General features: G+C 40.5%; 1 protein-coding gene across 3 annotated transcripts in view; it reads left to right on the top strand.

Moving 5' to 3' along the window:
- Positions 1 to 17,790, top strand: part of samd10b (sterile alpha motif domain containing 10b) — a 55,874-nt gene that overhangs the window by 29,372 nt on the left and 8,712 nt on the right. For all 3 annotated transcript variants that reach the window (XM_063464546.1, XM_063464547.1, XM_063464545.1), the window contains exons 3-4: positions 10,046 to 10,214; positions 16,580 to 16,720. In XM_063464546.1, the coding sequence (XP_063320616.1) occupies positions 10,046 to 10,214; positions 16,580 to 16,720 (310 nt within the window). The remainder of the gene's footprint in view (positions 1 to 10,045; positions 10,215 to 16,579; positions 16,721 to 17,790) is intronic.

The following is a 17,790-nucleotide window of genomic DNA, read 5'->3' as shown; positions in this document are numbered from 1 at the left end:
ATTAGTTCATGTCAGTGTAGTAACATAGTAAGCCAGGATGAAAGACATGGCAATCAATTTGCCACCCTATCACCAGCATGTTAGTATTTTCATTGGGAGTTTCATCCATCTATTGAGTCCACTAAAGCTCATCTCTTCCTGTATGGAAACACTGTGGCATTCCCAAGCCAACAAAGAAACATGTTCTGGGTGTGCCAGAGGATCTCCTCCCAGTTGGACATGATTAAAACAGCTCACCTGGGAGGTGGGCAGAAGGCATTTTGGACAGATGCCTGAACCTAAATTGGCTTCTTTCAGTGTGAAGGAGAATCATCTCTGCTCTGTGCACCTTCTGAGCACCTGCTCTACCGGCAAAGGAGACGTTAGACACTCTTAAGAGGAACCTAATCTCTGCTGCTTGTAATTGCAGTCTTATACTTTCGGTCACTAGCCACAGCATGTGGCTATGGATGAGGGCAGGGATGTAGCTCAGCCAGTAAACCAGACCACATTGTGAGTTTACCCAATGTAAAGCATAACTTTGGAGCCCGTCGGGTGCACTGGCGTAGTGCTGATGGTGATGGCTAGTGGTTCACACCCAAACACACAGAGATAAGTACGAGTGGCTTTGCATCGAGGCAGAAATACTGTAGTCTGCATTGTCCTTGTCCTGCCACTCGGTGATGTGTTGCCCTGCCTAAGACACATGTTTGACTCACGCTAAATAGAAAGCTTTGTGGAAATCCCATCTGGCTCTTTGTCCACCCACTGAGAGACTGTTCATATTTGCATGAGTGCAAGCCATTTACGCACTCAGTGTCCTGAGGACAACCAAAGGCAGTTTCACAAAGCTGACAGAGGTTGACAGTTCGCACACTCACACAAAGTTACTTGCACAGGAACAATCAAGTAGACACTCACAAAAGCTTCTGAAACATTTTCAGAATCACAGTGACACACTCAAACACGCAAATGCAAAGGGCTAGACATAGCAGTGGGAGACACAGGGGTGCTAAATGATGCAACAGAAACTGCTCTGGAAAAGGGATGGGGTTCATAGTTACTAAGAGGAGAAGAATGAAAGATAAGAAGTGTGAAGAGACATGAAGGAATCAGGGATAGGATCTGTCAGGGTCTTTGGGATTGGAAAGAGAGAATAAATATGCAATTATATGATGACATTACAGCAACTTTTAGATTTGTACAGTAGATGGAAGAGAAACAGAGCTGTTCGGTCAGAGGGGAGAGCATACAGGACAGAGGTTGAGTGTTTGCTGTCCAGCGATGAGATAAAGTGACGGTAGGAAATGCTGCAGAGCAGACAGGGGCAGCAGGTGATATATTTATAGTATGCATGTCATGTACAGATTATACAGTACATGACATGCATCCTATAAAACATCGATTCACTCATTCACTTACACCCACCTCCAGAGTTTTACTGCTAATTGGCGTACCGTCATTGATCAATCTCAGGCAGGGTCTGGCTGCGCAGAGACACAGGCAGTGATCGGAAGAGAGGCGTTATCGGTCACAAAGAGTGATTTTTAAGGATTCCCCACGCTCCCTTGACTTTAAGCTAATCCCCCGATTCGGCTTCACAGAGAGGCAGGGCATGCACGTATGCGCACGGATACTTGCAAACCCACGCGCACCAAAACCCAGGCACTAATATGGACAAAAAGTAGCTCAGTGCACAGAAGTCAAAGCAGAAAAAAGATAGAAGGGAGTGAACATGTGAGAAGGAGGGGGAAGGGAGGGTGGATAAAATTTGTGAGAAGCAAGTAGAAGGGGGGAGATCAGAGACATGATAGAACAAAGTACGCTGGGAGGACAAATGCTGTGCAAGGATACAAACAGAATGATCAATAGAGAAGTGGAGAGAGAAAGTCAGAGTATGGGGTGGGTAAGAAAAAATTATGCAAAAAGTGATGAACAGATAGAGACAGAACTTGTGTTGCTGAATATATTAATGCACCTAATAGCATACTCAGTTATTAGAATTTATTATGTGCCCTTGTGGCAGTTTCTGAAAGATGAAGTCATAAAAATAAATTATAGATTAAAAGAACAGTAGTACATTTTAGGCTACTAAGACAGTTACATTAAAAGGCTGATACAACTTGAAAAAAAAGGTGAACATATCCCATATTTGGATGAACAACATTTCTTTGAAACAATGGCTGTTTGTTAAAAGCAATGATCTGAAACAAGTGATGCATTAAATTTACACTTTGTTTCATAATTCAAGCAAATTTTAAAGAACAGATTAGTTATATGGAAGAAACTGAGGACACTCTTATATTTGTTATACTTTCAAATTCATAAATTTAAATCAGATCCCAGGTGCCAATGATTAGAGATTCTTTGGGGAGTCATCATATCAAGATGTAAACAGAATTCCTATGAGTCTGGTAAGGAATATTCAAATTATTCAGTAGTTATTTGAAATTAACATACAAGACTTCAAATAACTATCCAAGATTGGTCACCCTGGAAACTTTGTCCCGAGAGCAAAACATGTCCAATTTTCTTAGCAAGATCTGAACCTGATTAGCACGGTTTCCTCACAGGAAGAAGGTTCTGGTGTGAATTTACCAGCAGGCTTGGCTCCTCCCCTACACTGAGTCTGTGGGGAGTCTGCATGCTTTCCCTGTGCATTCTCTCCGGGTATCCCAGCCTCCTCCCACAGTCCAAACATATGCTTGTTAGACTAATTGGTGATTCTAAATTGGCCGTAGGTGTGAATGGTTGTCTGTCTCACCGTGTTTTCCCTGTCCAACTTGTACCCCCTGCATGACAGCCAGGATAAGCTCCGGCCCCACTGCAATCCTGATTTGGATTAGTGGAGGAAAAGGTATAAATCTGCCACTAGACATAGCTTTTGTTGTCAAAGTACAGGTGTCTAACAAAGAGACGGCACAAATTTGATCTGCATGGACACTGTGCCAGGAAAAAGCTTGTGTGTTAAAAAAAAAAAAAAAAAACATTAGAGCAACACTACAGTTTAACAATAAACATGTTCACCAAAGACTTGCTCAAACAGAAGCAATGGAGGGTTATGTAATTATTTAGTGAAAAAAGGACAAAGTCTAAATCTCAATGATATGTTATAGAGGGATTTTAAATGCACAGTACATGCAAGATATCTGAAGTAGTTTTGCATGAAAGAATGGTCGGAAGTTTAAATAAATGTCATGGACAAGTAGCCGTCTGTGCAGTTCTTAGTTTTTCCTCAGAGGGAAACCACATGTATTAATATCTTTTTTTAATGGATGAGGTGTATCAAAAATCCATTTTTTTTCTGGGTGCTGTAAAAAAGAGAACCAAATGTGTCCAAAAAAGTCCAGAGACAACTGTTTTACTTTTTCACATGACCGGATCTATGGTCTGTAGCTATACATCTGTTTGATGGGTTTACCACACTTAGGGATTTAAATACTCTTCTTGCTAACTGCAGTGTATGATTGCATTTACAGTATACTATTTTCCGCCTTTCTGTCTCTTTCTTCCTCCTCTCCATCCTGAATTTCTCCTTACACTTCCGCTCTATATACAGTCTCCACTTTGCATATGCCTCCTCGCCAACTCCAGCTCCCTGTGTCCCCCCCTCCTCTTCTGTATGTAACAAATGAGGGACCTCCTCCAGCTGGACAGAAGTAGGTCTCGGGAGGAGGAGGGAGGTCGTAAAAGGGGGAAACGGCGACGAGAGAGAACTGGCCAGAGGAGATACAGTCTGGATGGCCAACAAACAGAGCGAGAAGAGCAAGGGAGGAAAAGGAGAGCAAGCAGGGATGATGGGAGCGATCATTCCATTTCCCTTCTGTCTGGCTCCTTGATAATGAAGGCCATTACTCATAAGCATTTCACTCTCCTGGCTCACTGTCTTCTCTTTCTTTTCATCATTTTATTTTCCTCTTTATTCACCCTCTCCATCTGCCTATCATCTGTCTTTGCATCTATGCCTTTCGCTGCCAGTTTCAGTACTTATAATGAACAGTTAAATAAATGTCAACAAATGTGAGTCATGAAATATTCAATAACTAATTATTACAGCTGAGGCATTTATAAGCAAACAGAGACCTGTATCCGTTTCCCAGATTTGTTATTGTGCAAAACGATCCTTCATTGCATCTTAAGGGCTTATGATTTCATCTCTAATGTGCCAGCACTCCTGTGGCTTAGCTAATCGTTATTACAGATGGTGGGGTCATCCTTTCTGGGAACATGGATATTCTAGTTATTAAAATGTATATTATCATATTTAATAAATATGAACTCATCAAGATTTTTGCTGTTGGAATGAAAATGTTGTAATAAGCTGTTAGAATCAGAAACCACAGTGCTATTTGTATTACCTTTACCCATTTAGCATCTCTTTATTCATGGAGTACTCTTTATGTAGGCTACATTAAAGCCCTGTTAGTAAAGAATAGTGTTGCATTTTGAAATTTGATCCAGAATTCATGTGGCTGTGGCGTCTGTAGTCCAAGAGTTAGAGTAAGTTGTCTATTAATAAGAAGGGTGGTGGTTCAAACCCATTCTCCTCCTGTCCCAAAGCATCCTTAAGAAAGACACTGAAACTAGAGTGTGAGTGTTTGAATGATAGGTTAAAAGTTCTTACCATAGAAAAAAGGCACTTGTGTGAATGGGTGAACGAGTCTTTTTGTACTAAGAAAGCACTTTAACGGAAATTTCAAGCAGTCTACAGTTACATTACTTTAATGTCACTAATAAACGTGTAAAAAGGTACATATCTTTGGTCTTTACTGAGTTTATTTGTTATGCTGTGTCTTTACAATGCACAACATCTAAGAAAATAGGGGAATAGGAGTTAACAATTCTTTGAACTTGTAACAAGTGGCTTTTGAACTTCCCTCAAAAATCAAACCCCTCGCTTGTTGTGAAGACTATCAGCCCTCCAGGTCACGTGATTATGTCCTTTTTTTCATCCTGAGAGAGCAAATCGTAGACCGCTGACTTAATCTTGGCAAAAAATCTATTGGTCTTGTTAAATTCACAGGAGTGATTGATAGTCCAAGCGTTCGCATCCCCCAGCGACTTCGGTATTTACTCAACTATGTCAACACAAGGATAGTAAAAAATGATAGACTAATTCTGCGGGGATTTCAGCTGCAGCTTTTACTCTCTTTTGGCCACACTCAATTGTCTACAAGAGAGGCCATTTCTACACGTCTCCTAACTTTATCTCAATTAATGATTGGGTCGGAGTTGTAAATTTAGGTTATTAAAATGGCTTTGGCGCTCCACTGAGTCAGAGTTGAAGTATGTGTGTGATTAGGAAACAACCAAACACACTGGAGCGGAGAAATTGAGTTGTTTTCAATTAAGGCCTACAAAGCAGAACGCACTTAGCTAGTGGACCAGCCAGAAGTTGATAGGCCTCGTTGGTGTTTAAATTGATTGAAGGAAATCTCATTACAGCGGCTGGCAAAGATGTAAATTTAGTTAGTTGTGAACAAACTCGTGTCTGTCACTTTTTTTGTGCATGAAGGCTGTGAGTTGCTCTTCGTATCATTAATAAGAAAGGGGTGGGGAAAACATTAGATATGAAGCTACAAGAGCGAGTGTAAGTTGCATTTGTGCGTGTGACATTTCAGCATACATAATCCCATTTAATACGGTCAGTTATGAAGTGGAACATTTGGCAGCACTTCTGTGTTTTTCTGTTGAAAATCAGCCAGAGCTTTTGTCATAGAGTTGGCTCAGACAGAGCATGAATGAATGGATTAGATATGAGAGTAAGTCACACAACAGAGAGAGAGAGTTGATGGGACGAGGAAACGGTTGGCTTTTTTGCTTGTGAGAACTGGCTGTGATTTTATTAATGTTCCTATTAATTCCCCGCACATGGCAATGGCCTATGGAAAAAAAAAAAAAAAATATATATATATATATATATATATATATATATATATATATAACACCCAGCACGCCCCTACAGGCGGTTTATCCTTCAAGCTCGGGTCCTCTACCAGAGGCCTGGGAGCTTGAGGGTCCTGCGCAGTATCTTAGCTGTTCCCAGGACTGCGCTCTTCTGGACAGAGATCTCCGATGTTGTTCCCGGGATCTGCTGGAGCCACTCGCCTAGCTTGGGAGTCACCGCACCTAGTGCTCCGATTACCACGGGGACCACCGTTACCTTCACCCTCCACATCCTCTCGAGCTCTTCTCTGAGCCCTTGGTATTTCTCGAGCTTCTCGTGTTCCTTCTTTCTGATGTTGCTGTCATTCGGAACCGCTACATCGATCACTACGGCCGTCTTCTCCTGTTTGTCTACCACCACTATGTCCGGTTGGTTAGCCACCACCATTTTGTCCGTTTGTATCTGGAAGTCCCACAGGATCTTAGCTCGGTCATTCTCCATCACCCTTGGGGGCATATCCCATTTTGACCTCGGGACTTCCAGGTTATACTCGGCACAGATGTTCCTGTACACTATGCCGGCCACTTGGTTATGGCGTTCCATGTATGCCTTGCCTGCTAGCATCTTGCACCCTGCTGTTATGTGCTGGATTTTTTCTGGGGCATCTTTACACAGCCTGCACCTGGGGTCTTGCCTGGTGTGATAGACCCCAGCCTCTATGGATCTTGTACTCAGAGCTTGTTCTTGTGCTGCCATGATTAGTGCCTCTGTGCTGTCTTTCAGTCCAGCTTTGTCCAGCCACTGGTAGGATTTCTGGATATCAGCCACCTCCTCTATCTGCCGGTGGTACATACCGTGCAGGGGCCTGTCCTTCCATGATGGTTCCTCGCCTTCCTCCTCTTTCTTGGGTTTCTGCTGCCTGAGGTATTCACTGAGCACACTGTCAGTTGGGGCCATCTTCGTGATGTATTCGTGGATGTTTCTTGTCTCATCCTGGACTGTGGTGCTGACACTCACCAGTCCCCGGCCCCCTTCCTTCCGCTTAGCGTACAGCCTCAGGGTGCTGGACTTGGGGTGAAACCCTCCATGCATGGTCAGGAGCTTTCTTGTCTTTATGTCAGTGGCTTCTAGCTCCTCCTTTGGCCAGCCTATTACCCCAGCAGGGTACCTGATCACGGGCAGGGCGTAGGTGTTGATAGCCCTGATCTTGTTCTTACCGTTCAGCTGACTCCTCAGGACTTGCCTGACCCTCTGCAGGTACTTGGTGGTTGCAGCTTTCCTAGCGGCCTCTTCATGGTTCCCATTTGCCTGCGGGATCCCCAGGTACTTGTAACTGTCCTCTATGTCTGCAATGTTGCCTTCTGGTAGTTCAATCCCCTCAGTTCTGACTACCTTCCCTCTCTTTGTTACCATCAGACTACACTTCTCCAGCCCGAACGACATCCCAATGTCATTGCTGTATAGCCTGGTAGTGTGTATCAGTGAATCGATGTCTCGTTCACTCTTGGCATACAGCTTGATGTCATCCATGTACAGGAGGTGGCTGACAACTGCTCCGTTTCGTAGTCGGTATCCGTAGCCAGTCTTGTTAATGATCTCACTGAGGGGGTTCAGGCCTATGCAGAACAGCAGTGGGGACAGAGCATCTCCTTGGTAGATCCCGCACTTGATGGTGACTTGTGCTATGGGCTTGGAGTTGGCCTCTAGTGTTGTATGCCACATCCCCATTGAGTTCCTGATGAAGGCTCTTAGGGTCCTGTTGATCTTGTACAATTCTAGGCATTCCAGTATCCAGCTGTGGGGCATTGAGTCGTAGGCCTTCTTGTAATCAATCCAGGCTGTGCACAGGTTGGTCAGTCTGGTCTTGCAATCTCGGCTGACTGCTTGGTCTACCAGTAGCTGGTGTTTTGTGCCTCTGGTATTCTTGCCAATCCCTTTCTGTGCCCCGCTCATGTATTGACCCATGTCCTGTATTGACCCATATATGTATTGACGCTCAATACATGAGCGTCAATACATATATACATATATATATATATATATATATATATATATATATATATATATATATATATATATATATATATATATATATATATATATATATATATATATATATATATATATACTTTCTGACAACTACAAGGATCATAGGAAGGTGTGTGAAGAAGAAGAGGAAAAAAATAGAGAATGAAACAAAACGAGACATGCTTTCATGTAACTGAAAGACGACACTGACAGAATCTTATTAATGCTGCGCTGACTGTATAATGAAGCGCTGCTGTCAGGGAAAATTACCTTTGGAAAAAGACCCTACCAGTCACAAAAAAGACATATCAACACCCATAGAAAATGTGGAATGTAATTACTCTATCAATATGTGTTGCTGACAGATGGTTCAAATGCCAAATTGTACAAAATTAGAATAATAAAATCTGTTTGAAGCTATGTGCCAACAGAACATTTAGATGGATGGATGGATATATTTATTGATTTCACAAAGGAAATTATTAAATATCTAAATTTCAGTCGCAAGGTGATGAGGTTTATTTATCCAGAAGAGCATCTGCTTACCCTTCTATGCCTGCAAGCTTTTAAACTGCTGATTTTTCTTTTGCCATTTGCACTCATGTGGACTTGATTTGTTTCGTACAATACTAAGTCATAACCCTGCTAAATTTTAAATGAGTTGCATTTTTTTTTTGTCTTGCATGAGAGAAGTATCACTGCAGGCTAAATAATAATGTATGGACACTTAATAAGCTTCTTTCCATTACATGATTTTATTTGCACTTGCTGTGTGGTTTACTACCAGAACTGATTTTGTAGCAGTCGTTGGCATTAGAATGCGTCATCCCAGCTGAGTTCACATTAATGAGAAAATCGTGCATGCTGCATATTTAAGTAAGCTAGAGCAATTACAGTGTTTATTTGAAAAAGCAATAAAAAAAAACAATGTTTTAAATTGCATAATATAGTAACTCAACAAATTAAAGTGCAAACATAGACTCACTGGTGTTGTCTTACTGTCTGCTCACATACATGTGCGAAAGTCTGAAGCCACAGCTGGTTTTTAAAAAATGGAAAATTGGTGCAGCAATTTACATATAAACATAGGAAATACAGCATATTTTTGTAAAATTCAACTGAGCTGTGTTTTAGAGATGGCTGTAGATACTCATTGTTAAATGTCTCTTCTGATATCATTCTTACAATATGAACTACAAACTAGAGATTTTGATTTGTCACACTATAAGCTATTGTCACTGATTTTTGTGTAATTTCACATACCCCAGCCTTTTCTCCCTGTTTCCCTTCCCTTGACTCTTCCACTGAGACTGAGGCTTCAGTGAAGAGTAGATGGATCAGCTGAAGGGCCAGATGTGCCCTGTGTCAGATCTTTAAAGGATTGTTTTCCTATTTCTTAAGGACATGACTGTCAGATACTGCTCATCTGCTATAGTTTTTTTAGGCCTGCCACTTATTCTTTTGTCCTCCAGTTGTTCAGTTTTAAGGACACACTGCACATCATGTAGATTCATAGATTCAACAAAAGAAATAGAAACAAATTTTATGTTTTTGTGGCAGACTGCTAGTAGGAACGTGATTTATAATTGGTTCCAATGTTAGCTGTCTGGTTTCTATATACATAACACTGGTCCATCCCTGGATTTTGTTGTGTTTTTGTGCTTAAATGATTCATAGGTTAGTGTTAAGTGTCATGCTGAAGAGTGATGTAGTGAGGACCTAAAGGCAAAGATGGAAAGAGAAAGAACACAAACAAAAAGCGAACTGTTTAGGTAGACTGGTAAGTTCATACCAATCTGAAACAAAAAATAAAACAAACAACCAACATGAATAGAAATTATGAGGAAAAAATGACCAAACACAAGATGTAAGATTCACAAAATAAATACCAAATCACAGGCATAAAAACCTCATGTTCATGGCAGCTTAACATACAAACACAAATAACATTCCTCTAAAAATGGTCAAGCGCAAGGACTTGACTGAAAATGGGTGAAAAAGCAGCCAATGTACATAGGCAAACTTTGAAAAAGCTTCAGAAATCCTGAGAACTACTTCTCAAAACCAGCAAAGTATAAAGAAATCCAAGACTTTTGCACACTATTGTACAATATGCACACTGACAAACTGCTTCCTGTGTGTGTTCTTCAGTTACGTCCAGGTGAAGCGTTCACTGTGTACCACACCAGTCCTACACTGTCCAGTCTGTCCAAACCAGTGGTGCTGTGGACTCAGCAGGATGTCTGCAAGTGGCTTAAAAAACACTGTCCACACAACTACCTGACCTATGTAGAGGCCTTCTCCCACCACGCCATCACAGGTACAGTGCACAACATGTGAATATGTAGCATCAGTTGTTACAGAACTTTATGCTGACTGTGATTGTTGTCTTTTATTTGCAGATAACGTCAATCACTATGCCTGCTAATAGTGTAAAATGCGCAAGATCTAGTCTTCTAGAGGGTGCTGTTTGTGTTAAACTTCTCATTGACCTCTGTTCAGTAAGCATACTAGTGATGCTCATTTGGACTAAGGCATTGCAAACCAGAGCCATAAAAGGCTTAGTAAATCTCACACAAAGTTTTATTTTTAGGTTTGTGGTTCCACAGCTTAGCTTTCTCAACTGGAAACAGGTTTACACCCAAATCTCTGCAAAGGAGATTTAAAAGGCATTCATGTGAGGTAACGAAAGGAGTGCAGCCTATTTTTGCAGAAGAAAGGCAAATCTGTGGAAAAAGTGCTGTGTTATCGTGTTTGAGTTCAAACAACACGCTCTCACACATTTATTTGTTAGTAAGCCCACACAAATGCATGCGAGTGCTTAGATACACAAACTAAGGTAGTAACAAACACATATGAGTATGTACGTGTTGACACATCCTCGTCCTTGACAGACCAGACGGTAGAGCAGTTTCTTTTTCAGTGTCTCATAGAGAACAGATTGCTGGTCTATGCTGCAGGGTCAGCCACCACTCACTTACATTTCCATACACACACACACACACACACACACACACACACACACACACACACACACACACACACACACACACAAAGGCGCGTACAGTGCATTGCATACACAGGCTTCAGGGTTAACAATGCTGCCACCATCATAGCTGCAGCAGCTCTGATCTGATCATTTCTATTTATGTATTCTCTAACAGAGAGCGTGAGATAGAGGCTTCAGCTCAATTATCCCTATGTATTCACTTGCAGATGTCCAGCTGGATTTTATTTTGGCTCTGTTATTAGCTGATGTATTTTTCTTGTGCAAATGAGAGTTGAATATGTGTTTGTGTTGTGGATGCATACAGTCAGCATAAAAAATAACCTCAGAAAAGACTACATACAAATTCTTTGCCTTTTTTGAAGGATGCTGATTCTCATCAGCAGCCATGAAATGGATTCTGTGTTTGTAAAGGAAAATATTTCTCTGAGCTGCTCTCAGCCACTGGAAAAAGCTACCTGAGAAAAATCAGTGTAGCTTTCATAGTTTCTCCTGCAGTTTGAGTTATTGTGCATTTATCAGCACGTTTAATCTGTTTCTACTGTTTCTAGCAATAGTGAGTACACAACATTTTGTCAGTTTTCTATATAATCTATATTCTGTAGACTACATGTGCAATTTGATTACCACGTAGTAATGAGAGTCAAACTTATGATCCCATTAATGAACAGTTTCAGGAACAGTTTGAATTGAGTACTAGAGCAGTTACAGGACAACAATAAATGCTAAAATGTGCTATAGATGTGTAGATAAGCTAATGCTAGCACTAGCTAGCTTGGATAGCTTTTTTGGAGAAAATAGTGGTTAGAGACCTCAGCAGAATCCAATTTATTGTCATGGTGTGCAATAAACTTAAAATCTTTTTGCCTTTGAAACTGCTGTTTCAAAGACAGGGACCAGGTCTGCAACTGCTGGCAGTCAAATGGCATCTTCAAAGCAGATTTAGTGCATCAAGACTGCAATAAAATGGTATTAAGATGGAATCAGTCTGCTATCAGTTTACAGTTAAAGCTGGAAATTACATGCAATCTGTTTGTGATAATGCTTTGATTAGCTGTGATAAATGACCAAAAACTGTGGTGTCTATTACAGAAATTCACATTAATTGCTTAGTCCAGCCAGAACCTAACATTAATATAAAACAGAAAATAAAGACTTTCCCCCACAAATAGTGATATAGTTGCTACAGTACAGCAATTTAGCTGCAAAATAACATAGGCAACCTTGCTTTCATGTATGAATAACACCCGTCAACCATTGAGGTAAGTCTCCTATTGCAAAAAGAAGCATCGCAAACAAGTTGCACTTTTAGGAGCAGGCTGACTCTGATTGATTGCAATGTGTTGGTAAATTAGACAGCAATTATTTGCAAAGCTTTGCCAATCTGTCTGGGAGTGATTATAGTTAGTCTGAGCCAGACTTTTGTTTGGAGTTTGCCTCTCCCCAGGTGACCTCTGCAATCACCTTGCAATTGAAAGTGGTCGCCCAGAGCCTGAGGGTGTTCCATATTAAAATATAGGTGCGTGGTGGGGTACTTCCAATCAATTGTCGAATGCAAAAAATATCAATTTTCATGGTCACAAGGAGGCTGTAGTCATATTTTTACTCTAGTGTGCCTGAGCCATTAATAATGTGGACATGTAGATACCAAAAATGCTGAACAGTAGCCTACATCTGAATGTTAAACAAGCCCTTGATGCACAGAATAGCCACACTCTAGAGCACACACTACTTAATTATCTGATTTACTCTTAATGGGAGTATAATTTGCAACGTGAATACTATTCTACATTCAATTAGAATAAAAACTCCAATCTGAAAACATAAACTTTGCTAAATATTTATCAAGATCATAAATCAAATGAGAAGTGGAGTCATTTTCTCAAAGTTTTCCCTACAGCAATTTTGCAACTAGAGGAGTCAGCCCCTGCAGGACAGTAGAAATACTGCACGTTTAAGTCATGTCCTTCATGACTTAAATGGCTTCATCAAGCGGCAACTATAATATACTGCATGTTGCACTGCAAGTTAGAACTATGCTACAGTTTATATTAGACTAAAATAAACTCAACTCTTTTGCAAAATGAGAGGGAAACGGGGCAAATAAAACTCAAACAAGCAAAGTGTGAAAGCAAGCAAATTCCTTACTTAATGCTTTTAGAATTGATCATGTTACATGATGTCTGTTTAAGTCAAGGATCTGAATACTTCCTCCATCAGACAGCTGTTGTTTGCAGAAGTAAATAATAGATGTGATTACACTCGATTCTAGCAGATGTGCATGTGAGTTAGTAACAGATAACCATTTTTGCATTGCATTAAAAAGTTGATATGATGATAGATGAGATGAGTCAGACTGAGTCACAGATGAGTCACACATTCAGACCAGTTCTTTCAGTTTTGTGCACTATGTCTCCTCAACATTTTGATAAGTATTTCGTATGTACTGTACAATAGGCCAAGAGGTGTGAAGCCGATAAATTGGCACTATCCAAATCTCATGTACTGTTACTTTCTCATAACATGGCTGTATACTTCACAGACTGCATTTTCAGACTGAAGTTTGACCACACAGAAAGCTAGACCACCTACATATGTGGTTTTAACTAGATTGCCCCTGAAGTTGCTCCTATATTTATTTCTTATGTTAATATTCTTGGTATAATATTTTATATCAAGTATGATTAACAGATACATTCAATAGATTAGTAATATAGACAGACCACAGTATGTAGTCAATAAAGCAAAAAGTTAAAGCAAAAGTTAAATAGTAAATATGAGTACACAATAGCTTACAGAAATGTAATAGTTTAAGTTGGGCGTCAGGGCTTGCATGAACTGAATTGGTCAGTTTGATCACAGATTTAAACTAAAGGTTGGTCTTTTATAAGGAAGTCCCCCCCATGCACACACACACCTTGGATTGCTTTTCAGACTGTTTTAAGAGTCATTATTGTCCCAGCCAAGGCAGAACTGCTTCCCATTTGCCCAGAGACATTGTTAATAAGCAATTTATTTTGAAGCCAAATTGAGAGAGGCGATCTCTATTGAAACAGCTTTTGTTTTTGTGTCTCTTTTCTGCCTTTGACAGCATACTTTCCCTATCTGCAGGCAATTATTAGGAGCTGTATTAAGTCTGTCTGAGGGGAATTGATTTGAGCTCCATTCATCTGCTTTGTCTCATTTGTACACATGCACACACAGACATTCACAGAGCAAGGGCAGTAGTTTTTTTTTCTAGGACACACTGGTCCTGCTTTTGGCAAGCGCACATGAGAGGGCTTTTGTGGGGATTGGGTAAAGAGGCCGACAAATGTGTACGAGCAGACAGAAGTGTGTGTGTGTGTGTGTGTGCGTGTGTGCGTGTGTGTGCGTGTGTGTGCGTGTGTGTGTGTGTGTGTGCGTGTGTGTGTGTGTGTGTGTGTGTGTGTGTGTGTGTAAAAGAAAGAAATACTGATATACCGCACAAAATAAATGGAAAATTATTGTTGTATCCTCGAGGTAGTTGTGCTCATACAAATTGGGTAATTCTACTCTGCGTGCTCGAAACAGGGAGCACCTGGACTCGGAGGAGAAGCAAATAATCTCCCTTTAAACAAAAAGTGCATAGACACACATGCACAGCAAACACACACGATCCATTCAACCATTATAAAAGCTAACTGGTTTGTCATGGCCTTTCCTCCAAGGGAGAGCAGCCATACCCACAGAAGAGGGAACTATTGTCTATATTGTTGGAGCCCATCTGGTAGTAAGGAAAAGACAGGCTGACAGTTCTGTCCTCATTTGGCTTGGCTAGTTCCATTGAGAGCAGTATATCGTATATCAGAGAGCTGGGAAGTGTAAAAAAACACACATTGCTGCTTTCTTATATCATATTCAGCTGTCTGTTATATAAAGTATCAATCGGCCTTAACAGAGCATTTTTGCTGAGATATTTCCTCACTGTTTTGCATTGTTCTAGTCTGAAATTGTATTTCAGTTTACCTCAAGAGGAAACATACCACACTCACACACGCATACACCCATAGTAGAGTATAAAAATAAGACTGGAACCAAAAGAGTAGCAGCTTTTATTTGCGAGATTGTACTAAACGGCAAATGAGTCAGCTGAGTCATGCAGCCAAAAACATGGAAATCTGTCAAGATGCCCATGCTACACGAGCTGATGGAAACAAAAGGTTTCCTTTAGCTAAATATAGAGCTGTTGAACTCATTTGGAAAAATTACACAATCCCAGATCAGTGCTTTTATACTGGTTTTAGGTTAGATGAAGGGTTTTTGCTGTATAACTTACCTGAATTGCTGTGATTAAGATGTTAAAGAAGAATATGGCTTGGGGCATGTTACATTTTCCTTAACAGATGGTTTTAGAGGCACTCAGGCTGGGCCTGGGTCACAACAGACCTATTTCAGTGTAGTGTAGCACACCATCAAATCTCTTCTCCAACGTAGAGTCTGTGTTATAAAATATGACTACACAGTCCGTTAAGGGTATTTATATTTTATGGGCTAAGAAAAAAGACAGAGGGCATGTGGGTCTAATTCTCTATCCATTTTCCCTCTTTTGATTTTATTTGCTTTTACTGTGTTCTCTTCTTTCTCCTCTGCTTTTGCACTCGTCCTACAGATTTGCTCACTGATTACTGTGGGTACATAAAGGAAAAAATTGAGGCTCAGTGTAATTGTGACAGCAAAAGAAATAGAAAGGAAGTGTGAAAGGAAAGAAGTGTTTACAAGCTATGAAATACACACTGGTTGTACATGCAGTATATAACCTGTGTGACTTTTCTTCTTCAGAACATACTTATGATGCAGGTATAGAAAAATGAAAAAAACAAAGGTACAGAAGATATGTGCAGGGCAATGAAATGGAAATGAATAGAGTGATATAGAGAGCTGCATGAGTAATGAGTCTAATTATGATTTGGGCGTCGTACAGAGCTGGTGCAGGTATGATGGATTCCTCTTCTTTCTGCGCCTGTGAAGGACGTAGCTCTCCTACTCTCAGTAAGCTCTCTGTGTGCTGCACCTCCACACATACAAGTGTTTGATATTGTGTCTGTGTTAATGGGAGTGCGGCTTGGTTGTAAAAGCTGTTTACTGTGGGTAATGGTATGTTAAATGTGAGTGTCCCCAGGGTTAACTGCCAAACTCTGTAGTAAAGCTTAACCATAGAAAGAGTCTGCTTGTGTGAGCCAGCCTTTTCACTGTTGGCCACCAGGTGGCTGACGTGCTGACCAGGAAAAGAAAAAACATTTGTAATTTATGTACATAAGAATGTGCATTTCATTTGCCTTTTTCTTTTTTGAGATTGGGAAAAAATTCGCATCGGAAACATGTGGAACCCACAGAGATTTCTATGAAATGTACATTTTTCTTATTTTATTTATGTCAGCGACAACACTGCAACATTTAATAGATGCTTTATAACACTCACACACACAAAGAGATGGGTCCTTATATGTTCTTGCAGCTACATTACTGTTACATTTTATCAAATGTAAATATAGTAGTTAAATGTGTCAGTATTTTCCCATAGGGTTATATGAAACAATATTTCATTTACAAGGGCTAAATCAAAATTTTAAGCTAATAACACTGAAATATCTATTTTATGGCTACTTTCTGAATTAGTGGAGAAATCTATCCTGATGTTTCACTTCTGTTCCTTGCAGGACGGGCATTGCTGCGTTTAAATGGGGAGAAGTTGGAGAGGATGGGCATTGTCCAGGAGACACTAAGGCAGGAGGTCCTCCAACAGGTCCTCCAGCTGCAGGTCAGAGAAGAGGTCCGCAACCTGCAGCTCCTTAGTAGAAGTAAGATCTCAAGATTTTGTGAGCGAATAACCACGCTGCTGTGCACTTCTGTTTTGTGCCTGTAATTGTGTGCTGGTGTATTGATGTGAGAGAGGGAACAATAACAAGAGACAGGGGAAGAGCAGTTGGGCTTGGTTAAATTGGGAGGAGGCAGTGTGAGACCATTGATGCCTGCTGTGACATACGTGGAGTTGGACATTCAAGTGCAATTGTTTGTGGCTGTGTGGTTTTATTGAAGGGAGCCCTTGATTTGCTGCACTGCCTCTGAATGGTGACTTTGGTAAATTCTTTTATTTTCCAGCCATCAATAAACTTGCTCAGGCAGGCACTGCTGACCTGGATTCAGCCGTTGATGTGGTTTGTGTCTTAAAAGGAGTGTTTTTCTTTTTATCTGCTGCAGTGATTGTTTTCTGTGCGCATTGATGACTGGGAGGCATCAAAGGGAAACACGTGCACAGTCTCCTTTCTCTGTATGAGCACGATTATATGGTTATTTAAAGCTTCCAACATTTTCAATACATTTTATATTCCAACTTTAGCAGAATTACCTCATCCAAAATGCCTAATGTAATGATGATAAGTGCCATAGTTTTTATTGGTGTAAGAGTTTGTATTCAAAGCCAAATGCGGGGCACCTTCACTCAGTTTAAACACTATAATCTTCAAGATCATGACCTATATCAAGAAGCAGCAACATCCTGGCTGAGCACATACCTTGAATAAAAGGGATTCTGCAACATTTAAGGGGAGTTGCAAGAAGCTTACAGCCTTAGTCGTTTCTAGATTGTTCAAGCTTAAAACAAAAGATGTCTCGAGGTTTCAGATTATCCTGAAGAACAAAGCTTTTTCTGCAAAATTCAAGAAAAAAAATGCCCAGTCTCCCTTAAAGTGAGTGTTTTTGTCTAAAATTGATTATTTTGTTAAATCAGGCTGAGCAGTGAAGTTGTTTTTGTCATCAAGTGATCATCGTCAACTGATGGCACAAGGGCTCTTATAATCACCAGTTAGATACAAACAAGTAAATGAAACACTCCTTGTACTTTGACAAGCTCTCCACTTTCAGTATCTGA

This window comes from Pelmatolapia mariae, linkage group LG20, assembly GCF_036321145.2.
Source record: "Pelmatolapia mariae isolate MD_Pm_ZW linkage group LG20, Pm_UMD_F_2, whole genome shotgun sequence".
Lineage (NCBI taxonomy): Eukaryota > Metazoa > Chordata > Actinopteri > Cichliformes > Cichlidae > Pelmatolapia > Pelmatolapia mariae.
The sequence above is the reverse complement of the archived record's forward strand: the minus strand, read 5'-3'. Positions and strand labels throughout refer to the sequence as shown.